The following is a 27,762-nucleotide window of genomic DNA, read 5'->3' as shown; positions in this document are numbered from 1 at the left end:
GATGCTTTATATATAATGAATTAATATAAAAAATCGCCAAAGAAAAATAATTAAAATTACAAGAGAAGTTCAAATTTTTATTTGTCGAAAATTTTGAGTTTTTTTTAAGAAAATATATTAACTAATTAATTGTTTATTAATTTTTTAAAGAATATTATAATTTTAATTACTCAAAATTGTCAGAAAAACATTGACCACCCTTAAATATTCATTTTTATGTTTTATTTTCTGTTTCCATTTTAATTTATAACATCTTATTTTTTTAATGAGCTGAAATCAATAATAAGTTTGATTTAAATTCCAATTTATCCAAGTTTCAAAAAATATAATTTTTAAATTCTTACTCAAATCAATTTCAAACTTTATCATTTCAAATGTTTCAAATTATGTTTTACAAATTCTGGACATTTAAATATGAACAAAATATTTGTCGATTATAAATATTTTCAAAAATTATTAACATCAATAAAAATCGAAAACCTAAATTAAATATTATCAAAGTTTGGAAATTTTTTGGTATTTCAAACGTAGCAAAATATTATTATATTTTGAATTGGAAAATGAAATAAATAAAATTCGTTAATTTGAATTTTTAGAACTTTAACATAATAATATTAAGTATTTATACAGAAATGAGACTGTAAGGATAGTTTCTTCTGCTGCTACTCTTGAAAAATTGATTATCGATCAATTTTCTTCAAGTTTTTTCTCAATTGAGAAAATGTTTCTTTGGGTTCGCTTAAAATGTGGTAAAAATTTGAAAACCCTGGCGTATAAGTTTAACAATATTTAGTAAAAGACAGTAATCGATTGAAAAAGCATAACCAAAAGTGCACTTGAAAAGTAAATAGGTATAGAGAGGAAATATCGAAAATAAACTCTATATACTCAAAATCGAGTGGACCACCTGTCCGGCCCCTTAGTATTGTTAGAGACGTTAAAAAGTTGACAGATCCGATCTCTCTCTTGTCGTTTAGTTTTTGTCCATTCTGTCGACTTGAATGACGAATCGCTACCAGATATGAATAACGCAATTTTGTATAAGCATGTCTTCAATTCGAATTCTTCATCTTTTTTTTTCTTAAATATCACGCATTCAAAGAGACCTAATTTGTTCGAGGCATTTTTTGCGTAAAATTCATGTTTTTGGAAGACCTTTGTGAAACGTGGGCTGTCTTGACAGCCGAGTTGAATGATTTCCTCTGATCGATTTGTATTCACATATAGAGCTCTGAATAGTAGATAATCGATTAGTGGTAAATAAAAAAATATATATTGGGGACTTGACATGTTCCTGCGGACATATTTTTATACCGCGAGGTGTCACTCTGTAAATGATTGGGTTTTTTAATTCATCGTATACAATACTTATATTTATACTATATATATAGATTCGAATCTTTAAATTACTCTCCAGAGAGTCAGTTTTATGAAACATTCGTATATTCATTCATATTTTATTTATTTATTATTTTTAAATTATTATTAATTAATTATTTGTTTATGGTAATAATTTCGAAAAGTTACATTTTTGGTTGTTGATTTTTAATTTTTTAAAGTTTCGTTTACTTTCATAAAATCTTTGATTAAATTTATCTTGAATTGCAAATAAGTTTTCATGAGTTTCTTTCGAAAACTGTAAAAGGAAATTTTCTCTCAATATCTTGAAACCTACACGCAACAAATTTAATACATTTTTTTGTGTAAAACCTTTCCTAGGAAATGTATAAAATAAAAATAAAATAAAAATGTGTAAAACAAATGTATTAAATCTGTTGCGTGTAGTTTTCAAGATGAAAAATTTTATTAAAATTATAAAACTTGATATAAATAAAATATATATACGAAATAATTATTTGAACAGAAATATTTGTCATAACTGCGCGTATATTGTTTCATTGACAATGTCGTAATACAAAGACTATTTGGTATGAATGGATTTTCGAGTGCACGGCATTTCTCTGATATTATAAAAGCTGCGTTTAGACAGGGAGGAGTAGGAGTCATCTAGGTTGCAATGAAGAAGGGAAGAAAAATGAGAAAGAGAGGGTGGACGATACACAACAGAGGGTAACTTTGGTCCAAGTGTTACAATAAATCAACACTCGACGATTCAAACTCCACCCCCATAACCTATCGTTCTCGTTCACTTAACATGGATTCGTTGGTTTCTTTTCTACGCTGTATAATAGATTCGTCTCGCCAAGCATATAATACAACTATATTTATTTATAATTTTGGCCAACGTTTTTTTTTCTCTTTTCTAAAAAATATATATCAACGGATATATCAAATCCAATCAGCCAGACAATTTTATTCGCCGAAATGGAATTTTATTTTTATGTGCTGCGCAGTATAAAAAATATAAATGTTACTTTCATCGTACTTTTTGACTATAAAACCGATTACATTCGCACCAGATTTTTTTGACTTAACTTTAGCCTCGAGAGTACGATTTTAAGTTTAGTAAAAAGCAGAGTTGCCAAAAGTCAGGAATTTTTATTGAAAGTACTAGAAAAATTTAAATTTCTATAATTCTTAAGAAAATTCTGAATTTTGGTATTTTTTTGTTTGCCTCATAAACTATGAAACTACCACTAAATCTAATACAAAACCTTCAAAAAGTTTTTCTATTTCTGACAAGAATGAATTTTTTAATATTATTTAATTATTACAAAAGTTTTAATACAATTATCTTCATAAATAACAATATTCATCACATGAATTCAATTATTTTCAATAGCAATAAAATTCGTCGTAGAAATTCAATTATTTTCAAAAATTTTAACGAATATCTCGTTAAGAATTGAATTTTCTTTATAAATTGCAAAATTTTTTACCAAAAATCCAATTATTTTCAAAATTTTAAATAAAATTCTTTGCAAAATTTCAATTATTTTCAAAAGTTTTTCGCAAATTCAATGATTTTTAATATTTACTATTTTTATCAAATTTACCACAAAATTTAATTGTTGAGAACAATTTTTTGATACAATTCTACGAAAACATTAAATTATTTCCATAAAGAATAAAATTTCATTTATAGTAATTAAATTATTTTCTAATTTTTGAAAATAAAATTCTTGGTAAAATTTCAAATATTACAAAATTTAATAAAATTCCTCCCATGAATGTAATTATTTTCATAAATTATTATTTAAATTCTTCTCATGAATTTTTAAAGATTTTAATAATTTTTTTCTAAAAGTTTAAAATTATTTTTAAAAATTGTAATCAAATTCTTTAATTTAATAAGTTTCTGTAAAATTTTAACTAAATCCCTTAAAAGAATTTTAAATTTAAAAAAATTTAAAAATCTGCCAAACTTATTAATAAAATTCATGAAAATTCAGTTTCAAAAAATATTCAATTATTCAATAAATTATTTATTTTTTTGTTTAAAGAATTGAATTCTTGTAGAATATTCTAAAAAAAAATTTATTTCAAAATGAATTTCAGTTCAAATTTTAGATAATAATTGAATATTAAAAGCCGCACTATAAAAGCGTGAATTTATATAGAAATAATTGGTTTTTGAAAAAGTTTAAAATTAAAATCTTTAAAAATCTGAATTTTTTATACATTAAAATTAAAAATTCTGTTAAACTAATTTTCTCGAAAAATATTATATTTGAATTTTTTTTTAAATTTATTACAAGTTTTCATTTTCTTATATAGGTATCTATATTTAAATGAAGAATTTCCGAATAATCGAAATTTCACGTAAAATTGAGTTGTACAAATAGATTTGAAAATTCTAAAAGAACTTTTGCAAAAATGATTAAAAATAATTGATTTAAAGAAGAATTTTATTAAAAAATTCTAGTAAATAGTAATCATTGAATTTAAATAATGAAAATAATTTCAAAGAAGTTAGAGTAACATAATATTTTAATTCCTATGGAAAAATAATATTGATTGAATATTTATTTAAAACTGAAGTTATTGATCTTTTCGAATATAATTTTACAATTCTTTAGGGTCAGGGAAAAAGTTAAAATTCTATCTGGAAATCAGGGAAAAGTCAAGGAAAAACAAAGTTAAGTTTTTGTATATGGCAACCCTGAAAAAGTCTTCCTCGAATATAATTCAAATTGATGAAAATTTACTTTCGCCACTGTGAATTTAGTAAAAATGTTTACTAATTTGAATTAGTGACTGACTTTTTGCTTTTGAATTAGTAAATTTTACTAATGAATAATTTAATAGTAATTTCTTCTAATTTATTAGTAAAATTTACTAATTCAAAAGCAAAAAGTCAGTCGCACTAACTCCAATTAGTAAACATTTTTACTAATTCGAATTTAGAGAGTTCAGAGGAGTTAAGAAAAGTTCTACTTTTGCTATATGCTATTCTAAGAAGAAAAGTACTTCTTTCAGAGCAGAAGGAGAAAATTTGTTTGCATAAAAAAAAAAGTTTCTCTTAAAACAAAAATTAAGAACAGCACATAAAAGCTCTGATAATCAGTTGAAGAATCTGGTCAGAAAATGAACAAAACTATCTGGGAATACATCTATAAAAACACTTCGATTAAAATCCATTAAAGAACAAAAATTTAAAAACACTTGATGACAAAGAAATCAAAAATTTATTTCCATCTCTTTCTTCATCAACAAGTTCAACGAGATACATAATGAAACTTGAAATTAAAATCCAAAATTAATCCTGCATCTGATGAGAATATAATGAAAGGGACAATATTCCCAAGCCTCTAAATTTGCCAGGAGACGAATCTGATAAATAAATTGAACGTACAGCGCCTCATGTGCACGAGGGGCAAAGAGTCATCCGAACAGATGGGGAGGTCTTTTCTGGTCCACATACATACACAGCCAGAGGAGAGTCTTTTGAGTCACGGTATCATCCCTTCACGTGACAAAGGACCAAATCGCGTGGCCGCAGATTAATTCTCAACAAAAGGGCCCTCTCCTTCGGTAGCGCCCTTTCCAGGCCTACCAAAACCTACCTTAGCCCCCGATGGTGTGCGAGGCTGTTTTTGAAACGCCCCAATCCCAGCAAGAGGGTGGGGTCATCCCCTATTTTCCTACTCACTATATAATCCACACTCAACTTCTCTAGCGAATAGTTTCGACTAAAATCTTGTCCAAGTTGCATCGTTGTGTGCTTTACGAGCTTTTCCTCCAAAAAGTACGTCAGAATATTTTTCAACGACAACTTTTTTTGCAAATACTTTTACAACTAGTTTTACAACTATTTTACAACTAGTTTTACACCTATTTTTACAACTATTTTTGCAAATATTTTTACAACTATTTTTGCAAATATTGTTCATTTAAATTAAGCTAATTGATCAAATATTTAATTCGAAAAATGTGTGATACGAAGAGTACGAGATTCTTCAGGCCCTGGAATGGAGATGTTCCAAGTGAGGAAAAAGTGTCTTCGCCAGTTGAAGAGTCGGAAGTGAAGTGTGAACCAGAAGAGGATTCTGAGAGTGTCATCTCGAACGACAGTGTTTGCAATCAGTCTGAACATGATGAATCGAGGATTAGTTCTTCATCGAGGTCATGTTCGGTGAACAGTGAGGATCTATCGGAAACAAGTAGTCTGAATATGCTCAGTAATTTCGTTTTTAACGCACATCCCGAACATCATTCTGAAACAACAGCAAGTGGCCTCTCAATGGAATCGTGCAAGGACAACATTTCTCAAGCATATGCAAACAATTACTACAATTCTTGTCCAATGTACTCGCACTCGAGTTACTTGTCACATTTCAAATCCGGAATAATTCCAATCGAAGGATGTCCAAATCCGTTTGATGTCTACCATCCCAGTCTGCACTACGGATTATCGGCCTTCTCCCCCGAGACTTATGCCAGTGTCGAGGAAGCTGTCAAGTACATTCACGAGCAGGATGTTGCCGCCAAGCAAATGAAGAAACTCAGACCGAAGAAGTTCAGATGTGAACATTGCAATGTGGCCTTCAGCAATAATGGGCAACTTAAGGGACATGTTCGCATCCATACCGGTTAGTTTCTTTTCATTCTTATTATTTATTTTACTTTTAACTTGAAGGTATTAAATTGATACTAAAGTGGATCAAACATTGGTACCGAAGGGGTTCAAAAATTGATACCGAAGGGTTTTAAAAATTGATACCAAAGTGGTTCAAAAATTGGTACCAAAAATTTGTATCCAATCATAAATTGTTCTAAATTTTTACTATCAATTTTTGATCCACTTTAGCATCGCTTCATCATCATTAATTTGATACTATTTAGAAAAGTATGCACTGAACTGTACGCATCAAGATTCTCAAATTTCTTTTATTTTCAAATCATTTTGTGTACAACTTAGTTTCTCTGAGGGCAACATTGCTTCGCAGCAATTTTGATACGTTTTTTGTCTTAATTTGATATCCTCAGAGAAATTATAAATATAGTACACTTAATACATCTAACAAAAAAATTGCAAAAATATTTTCCCACATCAAAAATGTCTAACAAAAAATTATCTTTTCTCATTAAAGGTGAAAGACCGTTCAAGTGTGACACGGAAGGTTGCGGAAAATCCTTCACTCGAAATGAAGAGCTAACGAGGCACAAGCGAATTCACACCGGACTGCGACCACACTCCTGTCTTGTTTGCGGAAAACGATTTGGACGAAAGGATCACTTGAAGAAGCACACGAGGACACACGACAACAGAGGTCCATATCACGTACCTGTGGTTCCATTTGGACCATTCGCGATAGGTCACTCTATTCCAGCCGCGTTTCACTATCCACTCTAATACAAATTTTTGCAAATTTGCAAAAAAAAGCTTTCTAAATAAAAAAAATATATAATTGCGATTCAAAAGAAGAATATATTTGTATATAATGAATTTATGCAACAGTTTTGATGTAAAATGCCTTTAAATATATAAAATTTCTTGAGGTTATGATATTAACTCTCGAGATGGAAAGAAAAAAGTTTTTTCGGGAAAAAATAGTATAAATACAAAAGTGGAAAAAAAATATTTTTGATATATTGTATTTGAGAAATGTGAATTTAAATCGAAAGCAAAATGTTATTCGCAGTGTAGGTTTATATTTGATAATTTTGTATTATCGAAACTTGTACATATTGTATATTTACGAATTGAAAAGAGACTTATGTGTATATATGTATAACAGATTATATAAAAATGAAGAGTTATATATTTTAAAATAAAAAAATATTTTATACAACATGAGGGATGTATTCTATTTAATTTTCAAGCCCTCTTTTGTCCTTTTAGAATTTTCACCTATTTTTACTTCTCCAAAAACAGAATCTAAATAAAAGAATATGGTATAAAATAATTTTACGAATGTTTAAACGGTAAATTAATTTTTTTTATTTTTGGAAAAATAATGTATTTTTTCAATTTTTTTTAAAAATAGTGGAAGTTTATGATCCTACACTATAAAAGAAGTTTATTTGAGCCACATAATCGATTATAATATCAAATAAGAAAATCAGATAAGTGCGAGTTTAACTATAACACTAAAACTGCTATAGGTACAGGGTTTTGTACATAAAACTAAAAAAAAAATTTGAAGAGTGGACCACTTTTTTTTATAATTTACTATTTAAAAAAAAAATATAGTAAAATTCATTTCGGCCCATTGCATTTATTATACAGTAAAAATTCCACAGAATATACTTATTTTTTACTGACGAGGACAAAAATTAAAAAGTTTAAAGCTGAAAGCCACAAATTTTCGATTATTCGAGAAAAGCCTAATAATAAATTATAATTTTAAACCACTCTTGAGCTCATTGTATTTTTATTAAAATTTACTCATGAAAATACACCAGAAAACTCATTTTTTTTTAATTAACAAGGTCAAAAATTGTAAAATTTAAAGCTAGTGTTACCACTTTTTTCAAAATTTTGAATATTTCGTCAAAAACCATAAATTTTATAATCAATTAAATTATTAAAATCAGATTTGCTGTATTTTTCTCGTAATTTTTGGTTTGAAATTAAAAATTTATTTCAATTTTAATTTATTACAAACATTTTTAATTTATTAAAAATTAAAAGTTTATACTTTGGGGCCGTCCATAAATTACGTAAGACATTTAGGGGAGGGGGGGGGGGGGGTTGTCAGCAAGTTCTTACAAACAATAGAAAATATGGTGCTAATTTCAAAATTTCCAAAAAAAAAAATGTCTTACGTAATTTATGGACAGGCTCTTTCCTACAAAATTTCAGAAAAATTCTAAGGGGGATTTTTTTTATTAAAACTCTTAAAAAAAACACCATGATAATCAAATGTAAAGCATATTTTTTTTGATTCTACGTAGAGAAATACATATCCTTGCCAAATTTGAACACAATTAGTCGAGTTTTTAAAATCGTTTATACTTTATTTTTTATATCTCAGAAAAAATTTATAAACATTATTTTTACACTTTTTAGAAAATACAAATTAATCACTTTTTTAATAATTTCTTAAGATTTATAAAGCTTTTTTTACTTTTCCAAATAAGTATCCACTTAGAATATTCAAATTCACTGGATTTGCAAAATAGTTTTGTGAAATCATCTAAATTGTCATCAAAATGCAAAATTATTCCTCGAGTATAAATTATACTGAAAATTTGAATAACATTTTACAAGACTGCTTGTTTATAAACAAATATAATCAAGAGTATAACAAATAAAGTTTTGTATAAATTTAAAAAAAAAATTCCGTGTAATTTAAAATCTCGAAATGTATTCGAAAACAAGTAGATCAATAATTCAATACACGTAAATTTCACATAAATTTTTTGGACTTACGTCATTATTTTGAAAATAAATTCTGCAAAATGTGATGAATTTAAAATTATAGAAATGTTAACAAAAAATTCTATATTCTTTGCACTAATAGTATTTCTATTAAAATCTTCCGAAAGTGTTGAACAATTTAAATGAACGCAATTTTTTTCTCTTAAAATGTTTAAAAGAATATACTATACAGGGTGCATTTTATATTCTGGACCCCCAAAATATCTTGAAAGGAAAGCGTTTAAAAAAAACTGTTAAATAAAAAAGTTGTTAGGTTCAACAAAATTTCACAAATAGACAGAATTTTTTTAATCTAACAACATTTTTCTCTAAAACGCTTTTCCTTGCAAAATATTTTGGGGATTGGAGCATAAAAATCATTTTGCGTATAAAGGAGAAAATTTATTAAAAATAAACATTTACTTAGATAAGAACTGGTATTTTTAATTTAATACAAAAAATAACTTTTTTTAATAAAAAAATACAAATTAACGGAAGTAAAAAAATATATGGTTCATTCATTTGAACCTTCGAAACTTTATAGGAAAATTTTCAGATTTTTCTGACAATATTCAACATATTATTTTATACATATAGGACCTCATACATTTTGTAAATGCTGAATCCTGAAAAGTAAATAAAGTTAAATATATGTAAAATTCAGCAACTAAATTCTTGATAGTGTTTTATATTTTATTCAGTCTTGATGTGTGATATTACTAACATCACGATTTACGCTTTTAATACATAATTAAACTTTGAGGTGAATATAAAAAAGAAAAAAAAATCAGATTCACTTTCAAGTGGAAAAGTTATAAGATATTCACCCAAGATAATAAAATAGAGGCGAAAATTAAACGCACAGCGATGGCAGGACGTGTTCTGATGATTCTGACCACCACCATTTTCCTGTCGATTTAATCTAAGATGGCGTCACCAGCTAACCCTTGGTAATATTATTCGATGTAGAGAGAGGGGTCGAAAATATCGCCCTTCTTCAATTATGCGACACTGGGGTTGGCACAACCCTCAGATGAACGGTTGGTTACCACAAGCCTATTCGTTTTTTCGCTATCTTCTTTAGGGGAGAGCGCGGTTGCATATGAATGTCATGGTTGATTTTGGGGTTAGTTTCATGCAGTCACTTTCAAAGAGGCAAGGCAGCCGAGGTCAGAAAGCACAAGTTTATCTTGTAATAAGAATATACTTTACGCCGAAATTTATTCCCCCAAAATATTATTTCCGCACACCAGCTAATAATTACACTCTCTAAGTTCCAATCAATCAATCGGAAAAGTCATAATTTTTCCGAAGAAGCGCATTTTTTTTATCCAATGAAGAAAAAACTCACTTTTTGACGAATTTTGACTCTGTCTTCAGAAAAATTTGCGAGCTTTGAAAAATCCACCGAAGATGATGATGACACATTCAAAGAAAGAATTATTTTTTTTAAACTATTATGACACTTATGTTAATTGAAATTATATAAATAATTCGACAATGCTAACACATGTGCCATCATCTTATGAGGCAATTTTATTGTAATTTACGTAAACAATTTCTATTTCACTAATTTGCGCCTGTGTTTTTACGCATGAGCGCCTCGCGGGAATAATCTGATGGCGTGAAACATTCTGAAAAAGTAGTTCAAATTTAATTCACAATAAAGCACTTTGAATATATCTAAAATTGAGACAATTGAATAAAAGATTAATCCATCGAATAAAATTTAGTCATAATTTATTGCCTGTTGTAAAATAACAATTGTTAAAAACAGTTAAAAATTAAAATAGCTACTGATACTATAATTAATAACGCTCTGGTGCAAATTTGGGTCAAGACGTCTTTTTCTTTCTGCGAAATAAAATGTTGAAACTGATCATTATTTAAAATATTCCCCTGATATGTTAAGTGCAGAAACTGCAAGGAATCACTCTCTTTTTACAGTAGCTGGGGTGAACCCTGCTGAGACGCCTGCTGACACCCCCCTACTGTCCGACAGATATATATGACAGCATCCCCCCTGACTTTTCTCTTTTTAAGTCAGGCCCCTTCTCGTTTTCCCCACATCGTGCTACCTTTATATAATATACCAGTTAGTGCAACTTACTTTGACAACAAGACTCAAGCTAAACGATCGCTTATACCTAAGATTACATGCATCCTTTTCAAAAACTATTTTTTATGTTTGTGGATCAAAAATCGACCTGTGAAATTTTTTTACTGAAGAATTAGTCTGAATTAGGGAAAATAATGTAGAAAAAAAAAATTTGTGTCATGTTTAGTGATATTATAATGCATATTGCGAATCATTTTGAAATTTAAAGTCAAGGTCAAAGTCAAAGTGAAAGTCTAAGTGAAAGTCCAAGTAAAAGTCAAATTGAAAGTTACTCTCTAAATTTGAATTAGTAAAAATGTGTTTACTAATTAGATAGAATTATTATTATTATTATTATTATTTTCCTAACATAAGAATTAGTGACTGCCTTTTTGCTTTTGAATATTAGTAAATTTGACTAATAAATAATTATTTTTACTAATTTATTAGTAAAATTTACTAATTCAGAAGCAAAAAGTTAGTCACTAATTCTAATTAGTAAACATTTTTACTAACTCAAATTTAGAGAATTAAACAAATTTGATACAGGTCAGGAAAATCAGGAATTTTTATTCAAGTACTGAAAAAAATTTAATTTTGGAGAAGTACAAATGATTGGAGAAATTAAATTATTTTCAAAAATAGTAAAATTCTTCGTAGAAATTCGCAATTATATTTAAAAATTTTTCTCAATTTAATGACTTTCAATATTAAAATTTAATTAAAATTTTTCAAGGGAATTCACAATAAATTTAAAAAAAAAATTTTTTTGATAAAATTCTAAGCAAACTTTAAATTATTTTCAAAAATAATAAAAATTTAACAAGAATTAAACTATTTAGAAATTTTTAATAATAATAATTCAATTATTTTCATAAATAACAAAAATTACACAGGAATTAAACTATTTACAAATTTTTTATAAATTTCTTCGCAATAATTCAATTATTTTCATAAATAATATACAATTTTTTTACAGAGATTCAATTATTTTCATGAATAATAAAACTCGTTACAGAATTTCAATTATTTTTAATACAATTTTAAATAGAATTTCTCGAAAAATGTAATTATTCTTCAATAATTTATTAAAATTCATCGTAAAAATTCAAATATTTAAAAATTTATTGATAAAATTCTTTAAGAGAATCCAATTTTAAGAAACATTCAATTATTTAATAAATTATTTTTTTACATTTAAATACTTAACTTCTCGTAGAATTTTCTAATAAAAATTGATTTAATAATGAATTTTTGTTAAAATTTTAAATAATAATTTTGATTATTAAAAACATTAAAGCAAAATTTTTTTTAAATAATTGAATTTCGAAAAGGTTTTAAATTGAAATCTTTGAAAATTTGAATTTTTCATACTTGTAACTGACAATTCTGTAGAAGAAATTTTTTTGAAAAAGTTTAATTGAATTTTTTTAGTTGAAATTATTTCAAGTTTTTATTTTCTAAATATTTAATTGAAGGATTTTCGAATAATCGAAATTTCGTAAAATTAATTGTAAACATATGGTATTAAAAATCAAAAGGAAGTTTTACAATAATTATTAAAAATAATTGATTATAATTAATAATTAATTTATTTCGAAGAATTTTAATAAAAAATTTTTAAGAAAAATTACATTTTTCGAAGAATTTACTTAACATTGTATTAAAAATAATTGAAATCCTGTGAAGAATTATATTATTTTGGAAAATAATTGAATTCTTTGCAACGAATTTTATTAAATTTCTTTTAAGTAATTGAAAATCAGTGAAAAAATTTATTATTTATGAATACAATAGAATTCTTGATAGGAATTTTTATTATATTTTTTTTTAATAATTGAAAGTCTGTAAAGAATTTTATTATTTATAAAAATAATTGAATTCATGCAACGAATTTTTATTAATTTTTTTTTAAATAATTGAAATCCTGTGAAGAATTATATATTATTTATGAAAATAATTGAATTCTTGCAACGAATTTTTATTACATTTTTTTGAATAATTGAAATCGTGTGAAGAATTTTATTATTAATGAAAATAATTGAATTCAAGCGACGAATTTCATTATTTGTGAAATGTAATTGAATTCTTGCAAAACATTTTTGAAAATAATTACACTTTTCAAGGAATTCATTTAAAAAATTGTATTAAGAGTAATTGAAATCCAATGAAAAATATTATTATTTATGAAAATAATTAAATTTTTGCAACGAATTTTTATTAAATTTTTTTTTAAATAATTGAAAGTCTGTGAAGAATTTTATTATTTATGAAAATAATTGAATCCTTGCAACGAATTTTTATTAATTTTTTTTAAAGAATTAAAATCTGGTGTAGACTACTATTATTTATGAAAATAATTGAATTTCTGCAACGAATTTCTATTACATTTTTTTAAATAATTGAAATCCCTTGAAGAATAATTTAATTCTTGCAAAAGATTTTATTAAAATTTTTGTAAATATAATTTAATTTTTTTTCAATTTTATGGATACTTAAATTATTATTATAAAACATGAAAATATTTTTATAAGTTTGTTGAATTTCAAAAACGTTTGAATTTGTAATTTTTATAAATCTTAATTCCTACGGAATAAAAATAATGATTAAATATTTATTTAAAAAAGAATTTATTGATTTTTTTGGATAATTTTCCAATCAAAGAAATTCGTAAATAAATGTAATAGAACATTCTTTTGAGTATTTACTTAAAAAAGATGTTTTATTACATTTATTTATTTTTAGAGTGAATCAGAATATTCTTTAGGGCCAGGAAAAGTCGAAATTTTGTCTGAAAATCAGGGAAAAGTAAAAATCAACGTTACAAAATTGTCAGATTTTCTTTTAACAGAAAAGTAAAAGATAATTTAGTAACTACTGTTCTGTATATTCGACTCACAATAAAATATCATCAAAATCTCATTTTCCAACAAAACATCGCTCAAAAGCGAAAAATCCTAAATATAAATACAAACACGTAACAAAATAATATTTGAAGACGTTTTAAAAAAAGGAAAATCTTTTATGCTCTATCAAACAAATTCAAAAATGTTTTGATAAATATTCCGATAGGATCTCCTAAATCCCGTTATTAAGCCTCCATTTCGCGCTAACAGAGTTTATACTTTTTATATTCTTTAGAAATCATTGAAGAATCAAAAATTGAAGGGAAGAACACCCGGAGTGCGCTGACTGGCTGATATATGGATTGCATAGATGTACGCAACACGAGATCACATGAGCCAACAGAAAAACAGAATCGCCACTGTCCACTAGTGCAGGGAAGCTCTAAACACTTTTTAAATGGAACAAACGTCGAGAGAGTCAAAATACTAACAATACCGGGGGCAAACATTCCAATATTATTTGCTGCATTGCCCACCCGTAGTCTCTTTCTTTTGTCATATACTTCCGCCTCCATTAAAATCAGAGGGTGCGAAAAAATGAAGAAAAACGCTAAAGGAGTTGCATAAATACTTGTTCCCGAGGGCTCATGACATTTTTTTTGTTGTTACTTTCATCGACATGATTTTGCTCTTTTCTCTATTGCTCAATCATTTTTTCTCTCTCCAGAGGACTGGAGTTTGAAAAATCAAATTCGATCTCGCATTACAACCGTATAGTGGAAAAATTTCAAAAAGAAGAAAGATTCTCTCTAAAAGATTTATCATAAAGCAAAAATCGCGGGAAATAGATTTTACTGTCATATTACCGAACTTTGGGAATAGGGAGCAGTGAAAAAACCCATTTTTCTAATTGTCAATTTTTTTTATACACTTCTTTCATATTTTTAAATAATCATTGGGTCATTCAAAAACTGAAAAAATGCGCAAAAAAATTAGATAATCATAAGTTAAACAATTTTTCAAATCATTAACGAGATACTAAAAATAATTATCAGGGCTCGAACTGGGTCCGTAAATCCCGTAAAGGTCCGTAAATTTGCTAAAAGTCCGTCTTTTTTTAAAAGAAGGTCCGTAAAGTCCGTGATTTTATTAAGAAAAGACGAAAAGTTCATAAAGTGTACGATATCATTTGAAGAACTTTAGAGAAATTACAAATGATTGCAGAAATTAAATTATTTTCAAAAATATTAAAATTCTTCACAGAAATTCCATTATTATGTTCAAAAATTTTTTTAAATTCTCGTCAAAATTTCAATTATTTTCAAAAATTTTCCTCAATTCAATGATTTTTAATATCTATTACTTTAATAAAATTTTCCAAAAAAATTTAATAAAATTCTACGCAAACTTTTAATTATTATCATAAAATAATTTTAAAAATTCACAGGAATTCAATTATTTACAACTTTTTTAAAAAATTTCTTCGCAATCATTCAATTATTTTCATAAATAATAAAATTCTTTTTAGGAATTCAATTATTTTCATAAATAATACAATTTTAATCGAATTCCTCGAAAAATGTAATTATTCTTAAAAATTTTATTAAAATTCGTCAAGAGAATTCAATTATTTAAAAATTTATTGATAAAATTCTTTAGGAGAATTCAATTTTAAGAAACATGCAATTATTCAATAAATTGTTTTTTTTATTTAAATAATTGAATTCTTGTAGAATTTCCTAATAAAAATTAATTTAAAAATGAATTTCAGTTAAAATTTTAAATTATATTAATTGAATCTTAAAAGTATTAGAGCGTGAATTTTTAGAAATAATTGAATTTTGAAAAGTTTTCAAATTAAAATCTTTGAAACTAACTTTTATAACTAACAATTCTGTGGAATTAGTTTTATTGAGAAAGTTTAATTGCGGATTTTTTTGAAATTATTTAAAGTTTTTATTTTCTAATATATATTTAATTAAAGAACTTATGAATAATTGAAATTTTGAAAAATTAAATTGTAAAAAAATGAATTTGAAAATTGTCAAAGAACTCTTTTAAAAATTATTAAAAATAATGCATTTATAGAAGAATTTTAGTGAAAGCCACGAAAAAATTATTTAATTTTGGAAAAGTTACAAATTATTGCATAAATTCAATTATTTTCAAGAGTAATAATATTCTTCGTAAAAATTAAATATTGTTCAAAAATAATGAAATTCTTCTTAGGGATTCAATTATTTTCACAAATATGAAAACTCATCGTAGAATTTCAATTATTTTTAATAATTTAATCAAAGAACTTTTTCGAAAATTATTAAAAATAATCGATTTAATAATAATAATATAAAAAATAATATAATATAATAACCCAATGGGAAATGCCAGTGTAGTGCCGATGTTCACCACTGGCTTAGTACTCAGACGATTGTTCGGCGTAGTCTAGCCGAGCCTCGACAACTAGTGCTGGCGCAGTACAGAATTTTTGTTTCGCCAAAGCTTGGACAAGCCACGGCGGCAAGTGCTGGCTGAGTATAGAAAAATTGTTCACAACGCTCTTTGCCAACACTGCTTTTTTGACATAAACTTGAAAAAAATTATTAAAAAAGTTTATAAATGTTTATAAATATAAATTTATTGAAAAAAATTAATATTTTACTTTTCAGTTGTTCATTTTTTATTCTTATTAAATTTAATAATAACAATTTAACACAATTGTCTAATTTTGTAAATAATAAATTATTTAAACAAATTAAAATTATAAACAAAATTTAAACTTTAATCTCAATAATAATTTGGTTCCTATTAAAATACTATTATACTTCTTACTATGAATAAAAAATTATTAAAAAATTACCACGTAATTTAAGAATTACGTAAAATGTTGAATGCAATAAGTAAAGTAATTTAAATTAATTATTAAAAATGTAGTTTAATTTATTTTATTTCAATTTATTATTTCTAACGTATCCCTATTTTTTTCTCATCTTTGACTCAATAATTGTATGTCTGAATGATACTGAGATATTAATACTTTACTGTACACATGTGTCGTTAGCATAGTGGTTAGAGCGTTAGTCTGTTAGTCCGTAGGTCGTAGGTTCGATTCCCCTCGTCAGCAATTTTGTTTATTTTCATAGGTTTGCGATATTTCTAGATTCCAATCGTTAGGTTCTAACGTATGAAAATCTAATGCACACTTACTGTAATTGTTTATTATTTAATTTTTAAATGTTATAAACAATTTTTTTCTACTTCATTTACTATATCCATTGTTAGTCTCCATCTTTAATACAATTTCTTTAAGAAGAGAAATATTTTATGAATAATAACTATTTATTAATATTATTTACCATTTTGTTGTTAAATTATTTATAATTATGAATTTACGACTAATTAATAACAATACGGCATTTATTGCGGCAATATTCTCAGCCAGCACTGGTCCAGTGCTGCGCCAGCGCTGTCTGGCAGCACTGACAGACAGTACTTCGGCAGCGCCAGACGGCGTTATCATCCCAGTGCCATGCCAGTGCTGGCTCTCAGCCTTGCCGCCAGTGCTGGCGCAGTACTACGCCAGTTGTAAATTTCCCATTGGGAATATAATATATAATATAATAATATAATAATATAATATATATTATAATATATAATAATATAATATTTAATAATTTTATTAATATAATATTAATATTTTTCGTATTATTTACTTTTATTATCATCATCAAAAAGAGTAATTAATTTAGATGTGATCTGCTAATGGAGACTTTAAAGTAATGTATTGATTTTTGAACAAGGGCTATAAATTACAGCCTCGTCCTAAATGGTGCTAAACGGTATCAATGTGAAGAAGGACGGGACTGAACACAATGACATGATACAATTTTCGCCAGAAGGACCAGAGAGCGCTTTCATAAAAGGATCTCAGTCTTTTAGACCATTAGGATGAAAATGTTGGGCATTCATTGACATCCTGATGCTCTAAATGTGTCAAAAGTCAACGGGATATATTTCTATTATAATCTACGCATCAAGTTTCCCATTTTCCTTTAGTATCTATAAAGATTTCCGGTATAAATATTACACCTATTTCCTATTTATTATTGTTGTCATCATTCGGAAATGGACAAATTTCTGACCAGTCAAATTGAAAATATTGCTTTTTCAAATCACAATAATCAGTTGTGTCACAATTTTTATGTGCTTCAAGGCTTCAACTTTATTGCCTATTGAAGTTTAAAGTATATACAAATAATTTATTTTATGCAAATACAAAGAATTTTTTATTTTTATTTCAAGAATCAAATTCAATTTCTGAATTGATTTCAATAATCTCTTCTTTAACTGTAATAACTGTTTGCATAAAAAAATTAATTTTTTTTGACAATTATTCACGTTAGGGCACAATTAAAAAATATTTTTTTAGTAAAATATACAAATTTAAAATTTTATGTTTTTGAAATAATTGAATTAAACAAAGAATTTTCTTTAACTTTTTAAAATAAACGAATATGTTAATAACTATAATTAAATATTTGATTATTGAAGTTTATTAAAATCATATTGAAATAAAATTTAATTCCTGAAAAGAATATATATTATTCTTTATAAAAAATAAGTTACAATTAATTTTACTAGGTACTTATAAAAATAATTGAATTTTTTTTAAGGATTTATTAAAATTTTAGAAAATAATTGAATTTTTCCAAAAATTATTATTAAAAATTTTTTTAAAATTGAAGTCCTTATAAAATTCTATACAAATTCAAATTCAAAATTTTTTCAAAAAATTTTATTCAAATTTTTAAAATAATTGAATTTTTGCAAAGAATTATACGAGTTTTGAAAATAATAATTGAATTCCTTCATGGAATTTTATTAAAATTGTATTAAAATAAAAATAATAGAATTTTTCAAAGAATTTTACTATTTATGAAAATAATTGAATTGTTTTGAAGGATTTATTAAAATTTTAGAAAATAATTTAATTTTTTCGAAAAATATTATTAAAAATTAAAAAAAATTGAAGTCCTTCATGAAATTTTATTCAAATTTTAAAAATAATATAATTTTTGCAAAGAATTGTAAGAGTTTTGAAAATAATTGAATTGTTTTAAAGGATTTATTAAAATTTTAGGAAATAATTCAATTAATTTGAAATTTTTTTTCATAATAATGATAAAAATAAGAAAGTGGGGCAACAAAATCAAGATTCTTAAGAGAAAAAGACTTTAATATTTTTAACAATTAATTTTGTGCAATTTAAATTCTTACTCTTGAGTATGAAATAAAGTATAAGGTTCAAAGAAAACAGTATTTTTTATATAAAAAAAATAATAATAATTAAACAAATAAAAGTAAAAAAAAATTTTTCCGAGTACATAAAAGAATGAATAAAAATAAAATAAAAAATGAAATAAATATAAATGAATAAAAAAGTAATTTTATTATCGCCAAGAAAATGACACGCATTTATAGACTTTCGATTCCAATTTCTTTTACCATGTCCGAAAAATTATAATACAATTTCGAAATATCATAATTGTATAATACCACGTAATAATTCAGTAATAAGAAATTTATTCATGTGGAAACTGGCAATAAATGTCATAAGAAAACTAATAAATTTCAAAGTAGAATAAGGTGATCATCGTTACTCTAGAAAGGAGAAAAGGTGATTTAAACCAGGACTTCTCCAACAGTTTACACAATTTTCATTGAAAAGATGTGAAAATGGCGAGGAAGACAGTTTTTTCCTAGCCTCAAAAGTGGGCTCGTAGTGGGCGGGTGGCCAACGAAAAGAATTGAATGAATAGAGAAGTCCATTCAAAAACCCACCTGACTCTTGTTATATGTTGAGATCGTGAGAACCGCTCGACAAACTTTCAATTTTTGATAAATTTTTCATTCTTTAAAAGAATTTTTATTTCAGGTTGCCGCGACGCTTTTCATTCATGAATTGATTAGTTTCGAAAATTCTGCGCAATTTTCAAGAAAATCAATTTTTCAAAAATGACTTTCCATTTGTAATCAATCGTATTTCATTGAGAGGGAAAAAATATTTGTTCTATTTTTATTTATTATAATATTAGAAATTAGAAATTAGAAATTGTTATTCTGAAAATTGTAAACTTGTAAATAAAACATTTATCCTTTTTTTTGTTTCTTTTTCTTTTTTGCCCCTTTTTTCGTTTTCGTTTTCGTTTTCGTTTTCGTTTTTTGTGTCTTCTTGTCTTTTTTGCTTTCTTTATTATCGAGTTTTGAATCTAGTTTTGAATCACTTACTTTCAAATCAGTTGGTGCAGGACGAGGGGGTTTTTCAACAATTGGCCTTGTCAACCATGGTCGAGGTGTTCGAAATTCCAAGTCGACGTTATATTTTCCCTCCTCGCTTCCACATCTTTTTTTTATTCTCAAGAGGAAAATATTTGGATTTTCTTCAAGATCAATGCTTTTCCTCATTTCCTCCCTCCGTTGTCTTTCAATTTTCAAAGGATCGGGATTTTTTTCCTTTTTTATTTTCACTTCATTTTCCAATTCATTTTTTGATTTGTCAACATCTTCAGAATCTGGTTGAGGATAAACTGTGATTGTACGACAAGGATTTAAGTCGACTTTTCGAAAAGTTATGTCATTTCTCGGTTTTTTTATTGGTTTATTTTCTTCGTCACAGTCACAGGGCGGATCCCATTCTTCCTTTTTTGCTTTTGGATCCTTTTGCACACGAATTATCATTCGATTGTCGTTTATAATTATTTCGGTTTCTTTATAGGGCAAACCTAAGTAAAAAAAATTTTTTTTTAAAATCTTAAAAACAATTAAACAAATCTTAAAGCTCAGGAACAAAAAAGATTTTTGTAAAAACTGGTTTCTTTGTACCTTTTTCGACTATTTCGGAAAAAACTTTACTTTTCTTTTCTTCTTCGATTACATCTTCGTTTGTGCAATCATTTCCTGGTTTTTTATTTCCTTCACAATAGATGTCACAAGTACCTTTTAATTTTTGATAACCTGCTTCACTCTTTTTTGGACAGACACACTTTTCCGAGTCTTGAATTGAATCATCAGAAGGAATTAATTGATGGCAAGAGTTGGTAATATTTTTAGGAATTTTAAATTCTATACAGGAAAATTTAAAGATTAAAATATTTTAAATGTTTAATAAAATTTCTTTTCATTTAATACGTATTGTTTACAGAAACTAGGTTAGATTAGTAAAAAGTAAACCTGATTTATCCTCACAACCGCAGTTTCTTGCAGGAGCAATCATTTCAAAGAGTTAAATTTAGAAGTTTTTGAAATTTGACCATAAATTATAATTTTATGCTGACGAAAAATTTTTTGTTTACATTTTAATGAATTAATTTGAAACCGATTTAATTCTAAATTGTATGTACTAATTTTTAAGTGTTTTTCAAAGACAGTCAAATGTTTGTAACCAATCATGAAGAAAAATTACAGAGTGTCAAGTTTAAATTATTTAATTTTCAAACATTAAATTAATAAATTATTAAATTATTTAATTAAAATAAAATTAAAAAACTAAATTAAATTTTTAATTATAAAAATAACTTTTTCTCAATTTCTGGAAAAAAATAATGCAGAATACTGAACAATCATGTAAGTTTCAAATTTTGAACCACAACATTTTCGAAATATAATTTTAAAATATTTGCAATTTGATTACAGCTTGTTATTCCAAAATGTCTCCTTCTTTGGAGGAAGATCTTTCCAAATCATTAGAAATTAAAAAACCACGGAAATATTTTCACGAAATCGGCGCAGAAATGTTGGGAAATTTTCTAACGATAAGAGTAGAAAAAGAGAAGAAGAAGAGCAAGAAGAAAGAAAGTACCTGGGAACCTGAGTGCGACTGCGACATGGTTGAAATTAAAAGACCAACCAGAAAAGAGGGTCCAAAAATTGTCAATGCCGGAGACAATAATCAAATTTTATTTCGAATTCATTCGAAAAATCATGTGAACCTCAAAGATGAATCGAATTACAAGCCCCAAGCTATTGCCTACAAGGTATTTTAATTTTTTATTTATAACATTAAAATATTTTGTGTTGTATTTTGTGTTTTTAGTATTTTACGCAATTTTCTTATTTGGTTGGGCGTTTACTGAAAATCTTTAAAATTTTTTTATATAATTGAGATTCTATTAAAAATTTTATTAAACTTTTTAAAATTAATTAAATTTTGCTTTACATTTCAAATAAGGTTGGACCGCCAAGTGACGGACAATACGGAAGCAGTGATTGCAAAACAATAACAGTACATCCTCAACTAGGCGGCGTTGGAGTTCAGGAAGTGTTCAACGATCACATAACAGAAGGAAATCAAAATATATTTCTTCTGAGAGTGAAGAAAAAGGACGACACTTTTAATCAAGCGAAAAGAAATATCGAAGTTGAACTTCGCACTCCAAAACCACCAACACCCCCTCCTCCTACACCTCCCCCTCCTCCACTTTCGTTACCACCAAAAGAATCATTCCCACAAAAAGAAGAAGTGCCACCTGTTGAAGAAAAATCGAAAAAAAAGAAAAAAACCCCAAAAGGAAAAGTAAAAAATCGTAAAAAGAAAAAGTAGCCAAAAATACAAAGTAAATTATACTATTAATGTTATTATTATTGACTCATTCATTTCCATACTACTTCAATGTTGGAAATTTTCCTTCCCGAAGAGAGTACCTGCTTTGCATTTTCTCAATAGCGATCACCTGGAAAAAAAAGGGAGAAGTATTTTCACCTCTACTATAAGTGTTGAGAAGCCAATAAAAACGTATACAACCTTTATAATAAATATGCTTGAAAACCTGAAGATCTCAGTAAAATGAATGGCAATTTGCACAAAGTCAAAAGTGGGAGTATTTTTCATTGAGGAAAAGCATCCCCGCCCTTTGAGTGCGACTAACCTTTCGCCACTGAAAAGTCCTGAATGAAATTCTTGCAGTAATAGCTCTCTGCCACGGTTGTAGTTCTGAATGAATATATATGGGCACACATATATATATATATATATACGATTGATGAAACCTAATGTCCCGAGAGAATATTTTATCCTAGTCATCCAGTAATCACTGTCATTTACCATTCGATCGTAAATTTCTCGGTAAATTGTGAGTTTGGCCTTTTTAAAGAAAACTGAATATTCAGATTTCTCAAAAGCAATATATGCAAGATGCACATTTCATTATTCATATTTATATCAAAGAAAAATCAAATATCAAATCATTAACAAAATGATTATAGAAAAAAAAATGGTTTCTTTGCTGCAAATGACAATTTATTTTTATCTTTTTATGAAATCAAGGATATTCGTATACAATAGAGAAAGTGGGGTAAAACCGTGAGTATACCGTATACCAAAAACAGGGTTGCCATAAAAATTTTAATTTTGTTTTTTCCTGATTTCCAGACAAAATTTTTTTTTTTCCTAACCTTACAGAATATTCTGATTCACTCTAAAAATTATTAGATATTAGGTACTAAAAGAATGTTCTATTACATGAACCTACGAATTCTTTAATTGTTAAATTATTCGAAAACATCAATAGTCTTATTTAAAATAAATATTATTTTTACATAGAAATTAAAATTCTTCAAAAGATTCAAATTTTTTAACCCTGCTCTTGAAATTCAACAACTGATGAGAATATATATATTACCTATAAAACATGACCGAGTGATAAAATCATTATCTAAAATTTCAACTGAAATTCATTTTTAAATCAATTTTTTATTATAAAATACTAGAAAAATTCAATTATTTAAATACAAATAAAATGCAAATAAATAAAAAAAAAATACTGAATAATTGAATTCTTTTGACGAATTTTAAGGGAAATCTTTAAGAATAAAATTATATTTTTCAAGAAATTTGATTAAAATTGTATTAAAAATATAATTGAAATTCTGCGAAGAAATTTATAAAAAAATTTGTAAATAATTAAATTCCTATGGAATTTTAATTATTTATGAAAGTAATTAAATATTTGTGTAAAATTCTATTAACATTTTTTTTTTCAATAATTGAATGTTTTTGCGAAATTTTATTTAAATAGTAAGTAAATGTTGAAAATAATTGAATTTCGACAAATTTTTGAAATTAACTAAATTTCTACAAGAATATTATTAAAATTGTTTGAAAATAATTGAATTGTTACGAAGAATTTTATTATTTTTGAATATAATATAAAATTTTTTTTAAAAGAAATTTAATTAAAAATGTAGGGTAATGTCACATTGAGTGGACCGCCACTTTGAGTGGACCACCTGAGTTTTTAAGTTATCTGACAGCGGAAACGTGAAATAAATAAAACGAATAGCAGCACCGCACCTAGAATCCGGAAGAATATTTATGTTCCGCGATAATCATATATACGTTATCGTTTGATGTAACGCATTTTTAAGAACACAAACCAAAAAAGAAGTCGATCTTACAATGAGTAAAGTGATTCGGAAGTGTAAAAGTAGTGTAAAATTTAAGTTTTAAAAGGTAACTTATTTTTTTCCTACTACTTTGGACATTGAAATTGATTGTCTTAGTTTAATTAAGTGATAATTTTGACTCAAAAAAAAATTTTTGTTTCTGCCATAAAAAGTTGCATGTCACCATGAGTGGACTGCCTGTTTTTTATATTTTTAATGTCAGTTTACCATTTTTATGGAAATAAATTGACAATAAATTGGTTTGAAACTGTTTTATGTTACTTATTAATTTTTTTGTGATTTTGATGTGATATGTGCCAAAATTATTGAAAATGTAAACATTTACACTTGTAAACATTGCGACACAAACATGGTCTGAAGCTGCATAAGCATAAATTTTGTTTCAATATATCAGAAATATTAAAAACATTAAAGAATTTAGAATAACTTTTACAATTTTTTAAGAGTGGTCCACTCAAGGTTACACTTTTTTCATTCCTTAAAAATGAGCTATTTTTTTAAAGTCAATTGTTTTTCCCAAATAAAAAAAAATCAAAGCTATTATGGTATAAACACTTATCTAGGGATCTAAACTAAAGCTTGGAATAGAAACCTCCGATTAATTTGCTGTCATAAAGAATTTTTTAGAAAAAAAGCTTAGGCGGTCCACTCAAGGTGACATTACCCTATTAAAAATAATTATTAAATATTCTAATATATAAATTCTAACAAAATTATCCAGAATAATTAAATTCCTCAGAAAAAGTTTTTTTTAAATATGTAATTGAATTTTGCCGAAGAATTTTATAAAAACCTTTCTAAATAATTGTTTTATTTTGAAATATTTCATGAAAATTGTGTTTTAATTTTTAAATTATTGAATTCCTGCGGAAATTTTATTATTTATGGAAATAGTTAAATCTTTTCAAAGAAATTTATAAAAAAAATTTTTAAATAATTGAATTCTTTTAAAAATTTTATTAATACTTTATGAAAGTATTGAAAGTAATTGAATTATTGCTAAAAAATTTATAAAATTCTTATAAGTAATTAAATTCTTTGTAAAATTTTACTAAAATAGTATAATAATATTGAAAATCATTGAATTGAATAATATTTTTGAAAATAATTGAAATTTTCGAGAAATTCGATTAAAATTTTATTAAAAATAATTGCAATTCAGCAATGAAATTATTATTATTATGAAAATAATTGAATTACTGCGAAGAAATTTATAAAAAATTTGTAAATAATTGAAGTCCTCTGGAATTTTTATTATTTATGAAAACATTTATATGTTTGCATAAAATTTTATTAAATTTTTTTAAAATAATTGACATCTTTGAAAAATCTTATTAAAATAGAAAATATTGAAAATTATTAAATTGAAGAAAATTTTTAAAAATATGTAGTTGAAATTTTTTGCCAAGAATTTTATTAGAATTTTTGAAAATAATTGAATTTCGAAGAAGAATTTTTAATATTATTATTAATGCTAATAATTAAAATTTGGACGAAATTTTTTTAAAATTTTTGAATTCAATTATTTAAATATAAAAAAAAATAATTTATTGAATATACATGAATGTTTTCTTAAAATTGAATTCTTGCTTATAAAGAATTTTATGTGAAATTTTTATTATTTTATGAAAATAATGAAATGTTTGCGTAGAATTTTATCAAATTTTTTTTTCAATAACTGAATTATTTTGGAAAATTTTATTAAAATAATATTATTGAAAGTCATTGAATTAAGGAAATTTTTGAAAATGTAATTGAATTTCGGAGAAGAATTTTATTATTTATAAGAATAATTGAAATTTTAATCAGGATTTTCTTAATTTTTCGAAGAATTCGATTAAAATTGACGAGTTTTATTATATTTATAAAAATAATTGAATCTCTGTAAAAAATTTTATTATTTACCAAAATAATTGAATTATTACGAAGAATTTAATAATAAAATGTTTGAATAGAATTTCATTCAAATTTTTTTCAAATAATTGAATTCTTTTAGAAAATTTTCGAAAATTATTTTCATCATTTCATCAGTTTTAACACACATCTGCGTTCAAAATTAAAATACAGTCTGTACTTGATATCTGAATTAACCCGATTAAAATTATTTTAATTTCAATAAATTTTGATTACCTTCAATTAAATTTAAGACACAGGATTAAAATTTTTAAATTACATAACATAAAAATAGAGTAAATATTAACAGTTATTATACTATCAAAGATAAATTTATGTAATATGGCAAATAAGAGATATACGAAAAATTAAAAAAAGTCAACACTTTAAAAATTGACTTAAACGTTACACAATGTTTATCAACGCATTTATCTAGATAGCGCATAATCTTTAAAAGTAAATTTTAATAAATACCTTTCTAATAAAAAGATGACTTTTGTTTGATTAATTATTGTGAAATTATTTTATAGTGACGAGATATTATAAAAAATTTACTACTGAAGATATTGAATTTCTGAAATTCGCACTTAATAATAAATCGCAATATTTGGATATTATTTTTAACCATAGATAAGTTTCATACATAAATATAGATTACTATATTAAACTATTATTGAACTATTTAGTCAGTCCATATTTTATTATTAGAATAATAACACAATTATTATTCTATTAAGTATGAAGCTCTTTTAAATCTTTTGATCTTTTATATTTTTAAAAAGTATATTTATAAATTATTTTGTTTTTAATATTATATTTTTTTATTTTATATTTTTCCTGTACGTATTTAAAACTATTCATTTAATAAACAAATTCTTAGATTTAAAAAAGAAAACTATAAATGTGATGCGCTTCCAAGAAAAAAAGAAGCAAAAAATTCCAGTCTTCGTTGGATCCAAAATATTCAATAGAAACTTATTTCTAATTTACATAATTAAAAAGAAACATTTAATCCAGAAAAAATCTAACACAAACATAACCTGTAATTCATTTGTCTCTCAGGTACCTTTTTTGGAAACTCGTCACAAATTTTGAACCTTTTTCATAAGTGTTGTTAAATAAGTATACATTTAACTAAAATTTTCTAAACTAAAAGAATAAAATACTCTTTTCATTTTATTTTAAGTATGTTTTAAACAATAAAAATATCATAAATTGAAATATTGATTTTATTTTATTTAATAATTAATAAAAATTTAATAACTACATTCATTGAACTTGACTAAAAGAACACATCAGATTTTATTCTATGAAAAAATTAGTTATTTTTTAAAAACTTTTTCGCAACATTTACTTATTTAAAAAATGTTCGATATAAATAGTACGTAGACTACTATAGTTAAAATCTGAATAATGAATAAGCAATTTCACAATAATGATTTCATTAAAAATTAAAAATTAAAAATTCATTATAGTGATATATTAGAAGACGCACGATATTTCGGACACCTGTTTAAATAGGTACCTTCATAGCTATGTTTTTATAATTTATTAGGAAATACACAACAAAAAAAACTACAAATTATGAAAATTTAACACATGACCTATTTTGTAAAAAATTAAAAATCATCTTTTACACATCATTTGTTACTGATATAAAATTTTTCTAAGAAGACTATACACACTATGTTGGAATGCTA

The 27,762-nt window shown here is 25.2% G+C and overlaps 4 protein-coding genes across 6 annotated transcripts in view; 2 read left to right on the top strand and 2 right to left on the bottom strand.

Annotated features, from left to right (window-relative positions):
- The window catches only part of LOC122501654 (cytochrome P450 302a1, mitochondrial), an 83,035-nt gene that overhangs the window by 29,408 nt on the left and 25,865 nt on the right, over positions 1-27,762 (bottom strand). Inside the window, exon 1 of one of the 3 annotated variants that reach the window (XM_043611282.1) lies at positions 10,119-10,224. The exons of 1 other annotated variant lie outside the window; for it this stretch is intronic. In XM_043611282.1, coding sequence (XP_043467217.1) covers positions 10,119-10,195 — 77 coding nt within the window. In that variant the 5' untranslated portion in view covers positions 10,196-10,224. Of the gene's footprint in view, positions 1-10,118; positions 10,225-27,762 lie in introns of those variants that run through there. One more of the 3 variants, XM_043611284.1, reaches the window with a different exon arrangement.
- On the top strand, positions 5,107-7,109 carry LOC122501659 (zinc finger protein 679-like). Its single transcript, XM_043611291.1, has 2 exons — positions 5,107-5,993; positions 6,495-7,109. The coding sequence occupies exons 1-2, from the start codon at positions 5,333-5,335 to the stop codon at positions 6,755-6,757; spliced, it is 924 nt and encodes a 307-aa protein (XP_043467226.1). The 5' UTR covers positions 5,107-5,332; the 3' UTR covers positions 6,758-7,109.
- On the bottom strand, positions 10,291-20,981 carry LOC122501689. Its single transcript, XM_043611347.1, has 4 exons — positions 20,939-20,981; positions 20,591-20,830; positions 19,892-20,490; positions 10,291-10,401 (listed from the first exon to the last, which is right to left on the bottom strand). The coding sequence occupies exons 1-4, from the start codon at positions 20,979-20,981 to the stop codon at positions 10,291-10,293; spliced, it is 993 nt and encodes a 330-aa protein (XP_043467282.1).
- On the top strand, positions 21,310-27,101 carry LOC122501687. Its single transcript, XM_043611346.1, has 4 exons — positions 21,310-21,331; positions 21,401-21,741; positions 21,936-22,285; positions 27,080-27,101. Exons 1-4 carry the CDS (start codon positions 21,310-21,312, stop codon positions 27,099-27,101), a joined length of 735 nt encoding a protein of 244 aa, XP_043467281.1.

The sequence above is a fragment of the Leptopilina heterotoma genome, unplaced genomic scaffold, assembly GCF_015476425.1.
Source record: "Leptopilina heterotoma isolate Lh14 unplaced genomic scaffold, ASM1547642v1 Lhet_212, whole genome shotgun sequence".
NCBI lineage: Eukaryota > Metazoa > Arthropoda > Insecta > Hymenoptera > Figitidae > Leptopilina > Leptopilina heterotoma.
Note: the sequence above shows the minus strand (reverse complement) of the source record. Positions and strands in the feature narration are given on the sequence as shown.

Excerpts from the sequence above, each read along its gene's own strand:
- LOC122501659 (XM_043611291.1), top strand. The coding sequence starts at position 5,333 with ATGTGTGATACGAAGAGTACGAGATTCTTCAGGCCCTGGAATGGAGAT. Across the intron at positions 5,994-6,494 it reads ACATGTTCGCATCCATACCG|GTGAAAGACCGTTCAAGTGT; the intron begins GTTAGTTTCTTT and ends TTCTCATTAAAG.
- LOC122501689 (XM_043611347.1), bottom strand. The coding sequence starts at position 20,981 with ATGATTGCTCCTGCAAGAAACTGCGGTTGTGAGGATAAATCAG. Across the intron at positions 20,491-20,590 it reads TTCCGAAATAGTCGAAAAAG|GTTTGCCCTATAAAGAAACC; the intron begins GTACAAAGAAAC and ends TTTTTTACTTAG. Across the intron at positions 10,402-19,891 it reads AAACGAAAACGAAAAAAGGG|AATGTTTCACGCCATCAGAT; the intron begins GCAAAAAAGAAA and ends CTACTTTTTCAG.
- LOC122501687 (XM_043611346.1), top strand. The coding sequence starts at position 21,310 with ATGCAGAATACTGAACAATCAT. Across the intron at positions 21,332-21,400 it reads GCAGAATACTGAACAATCAT|CTTGTTATTCCAAAATGTCT; the intron begins GTAAGTTTCAAA and ends ATTTGATTACAG. Across the intron at positions 22,286-27,079 it reads ACCCCAAAAGGAAAAGTAAA|AAAAAATCTAACACAAACAT; the intron begins AAATCGTAAAAA and ends CATTTAATCCAG.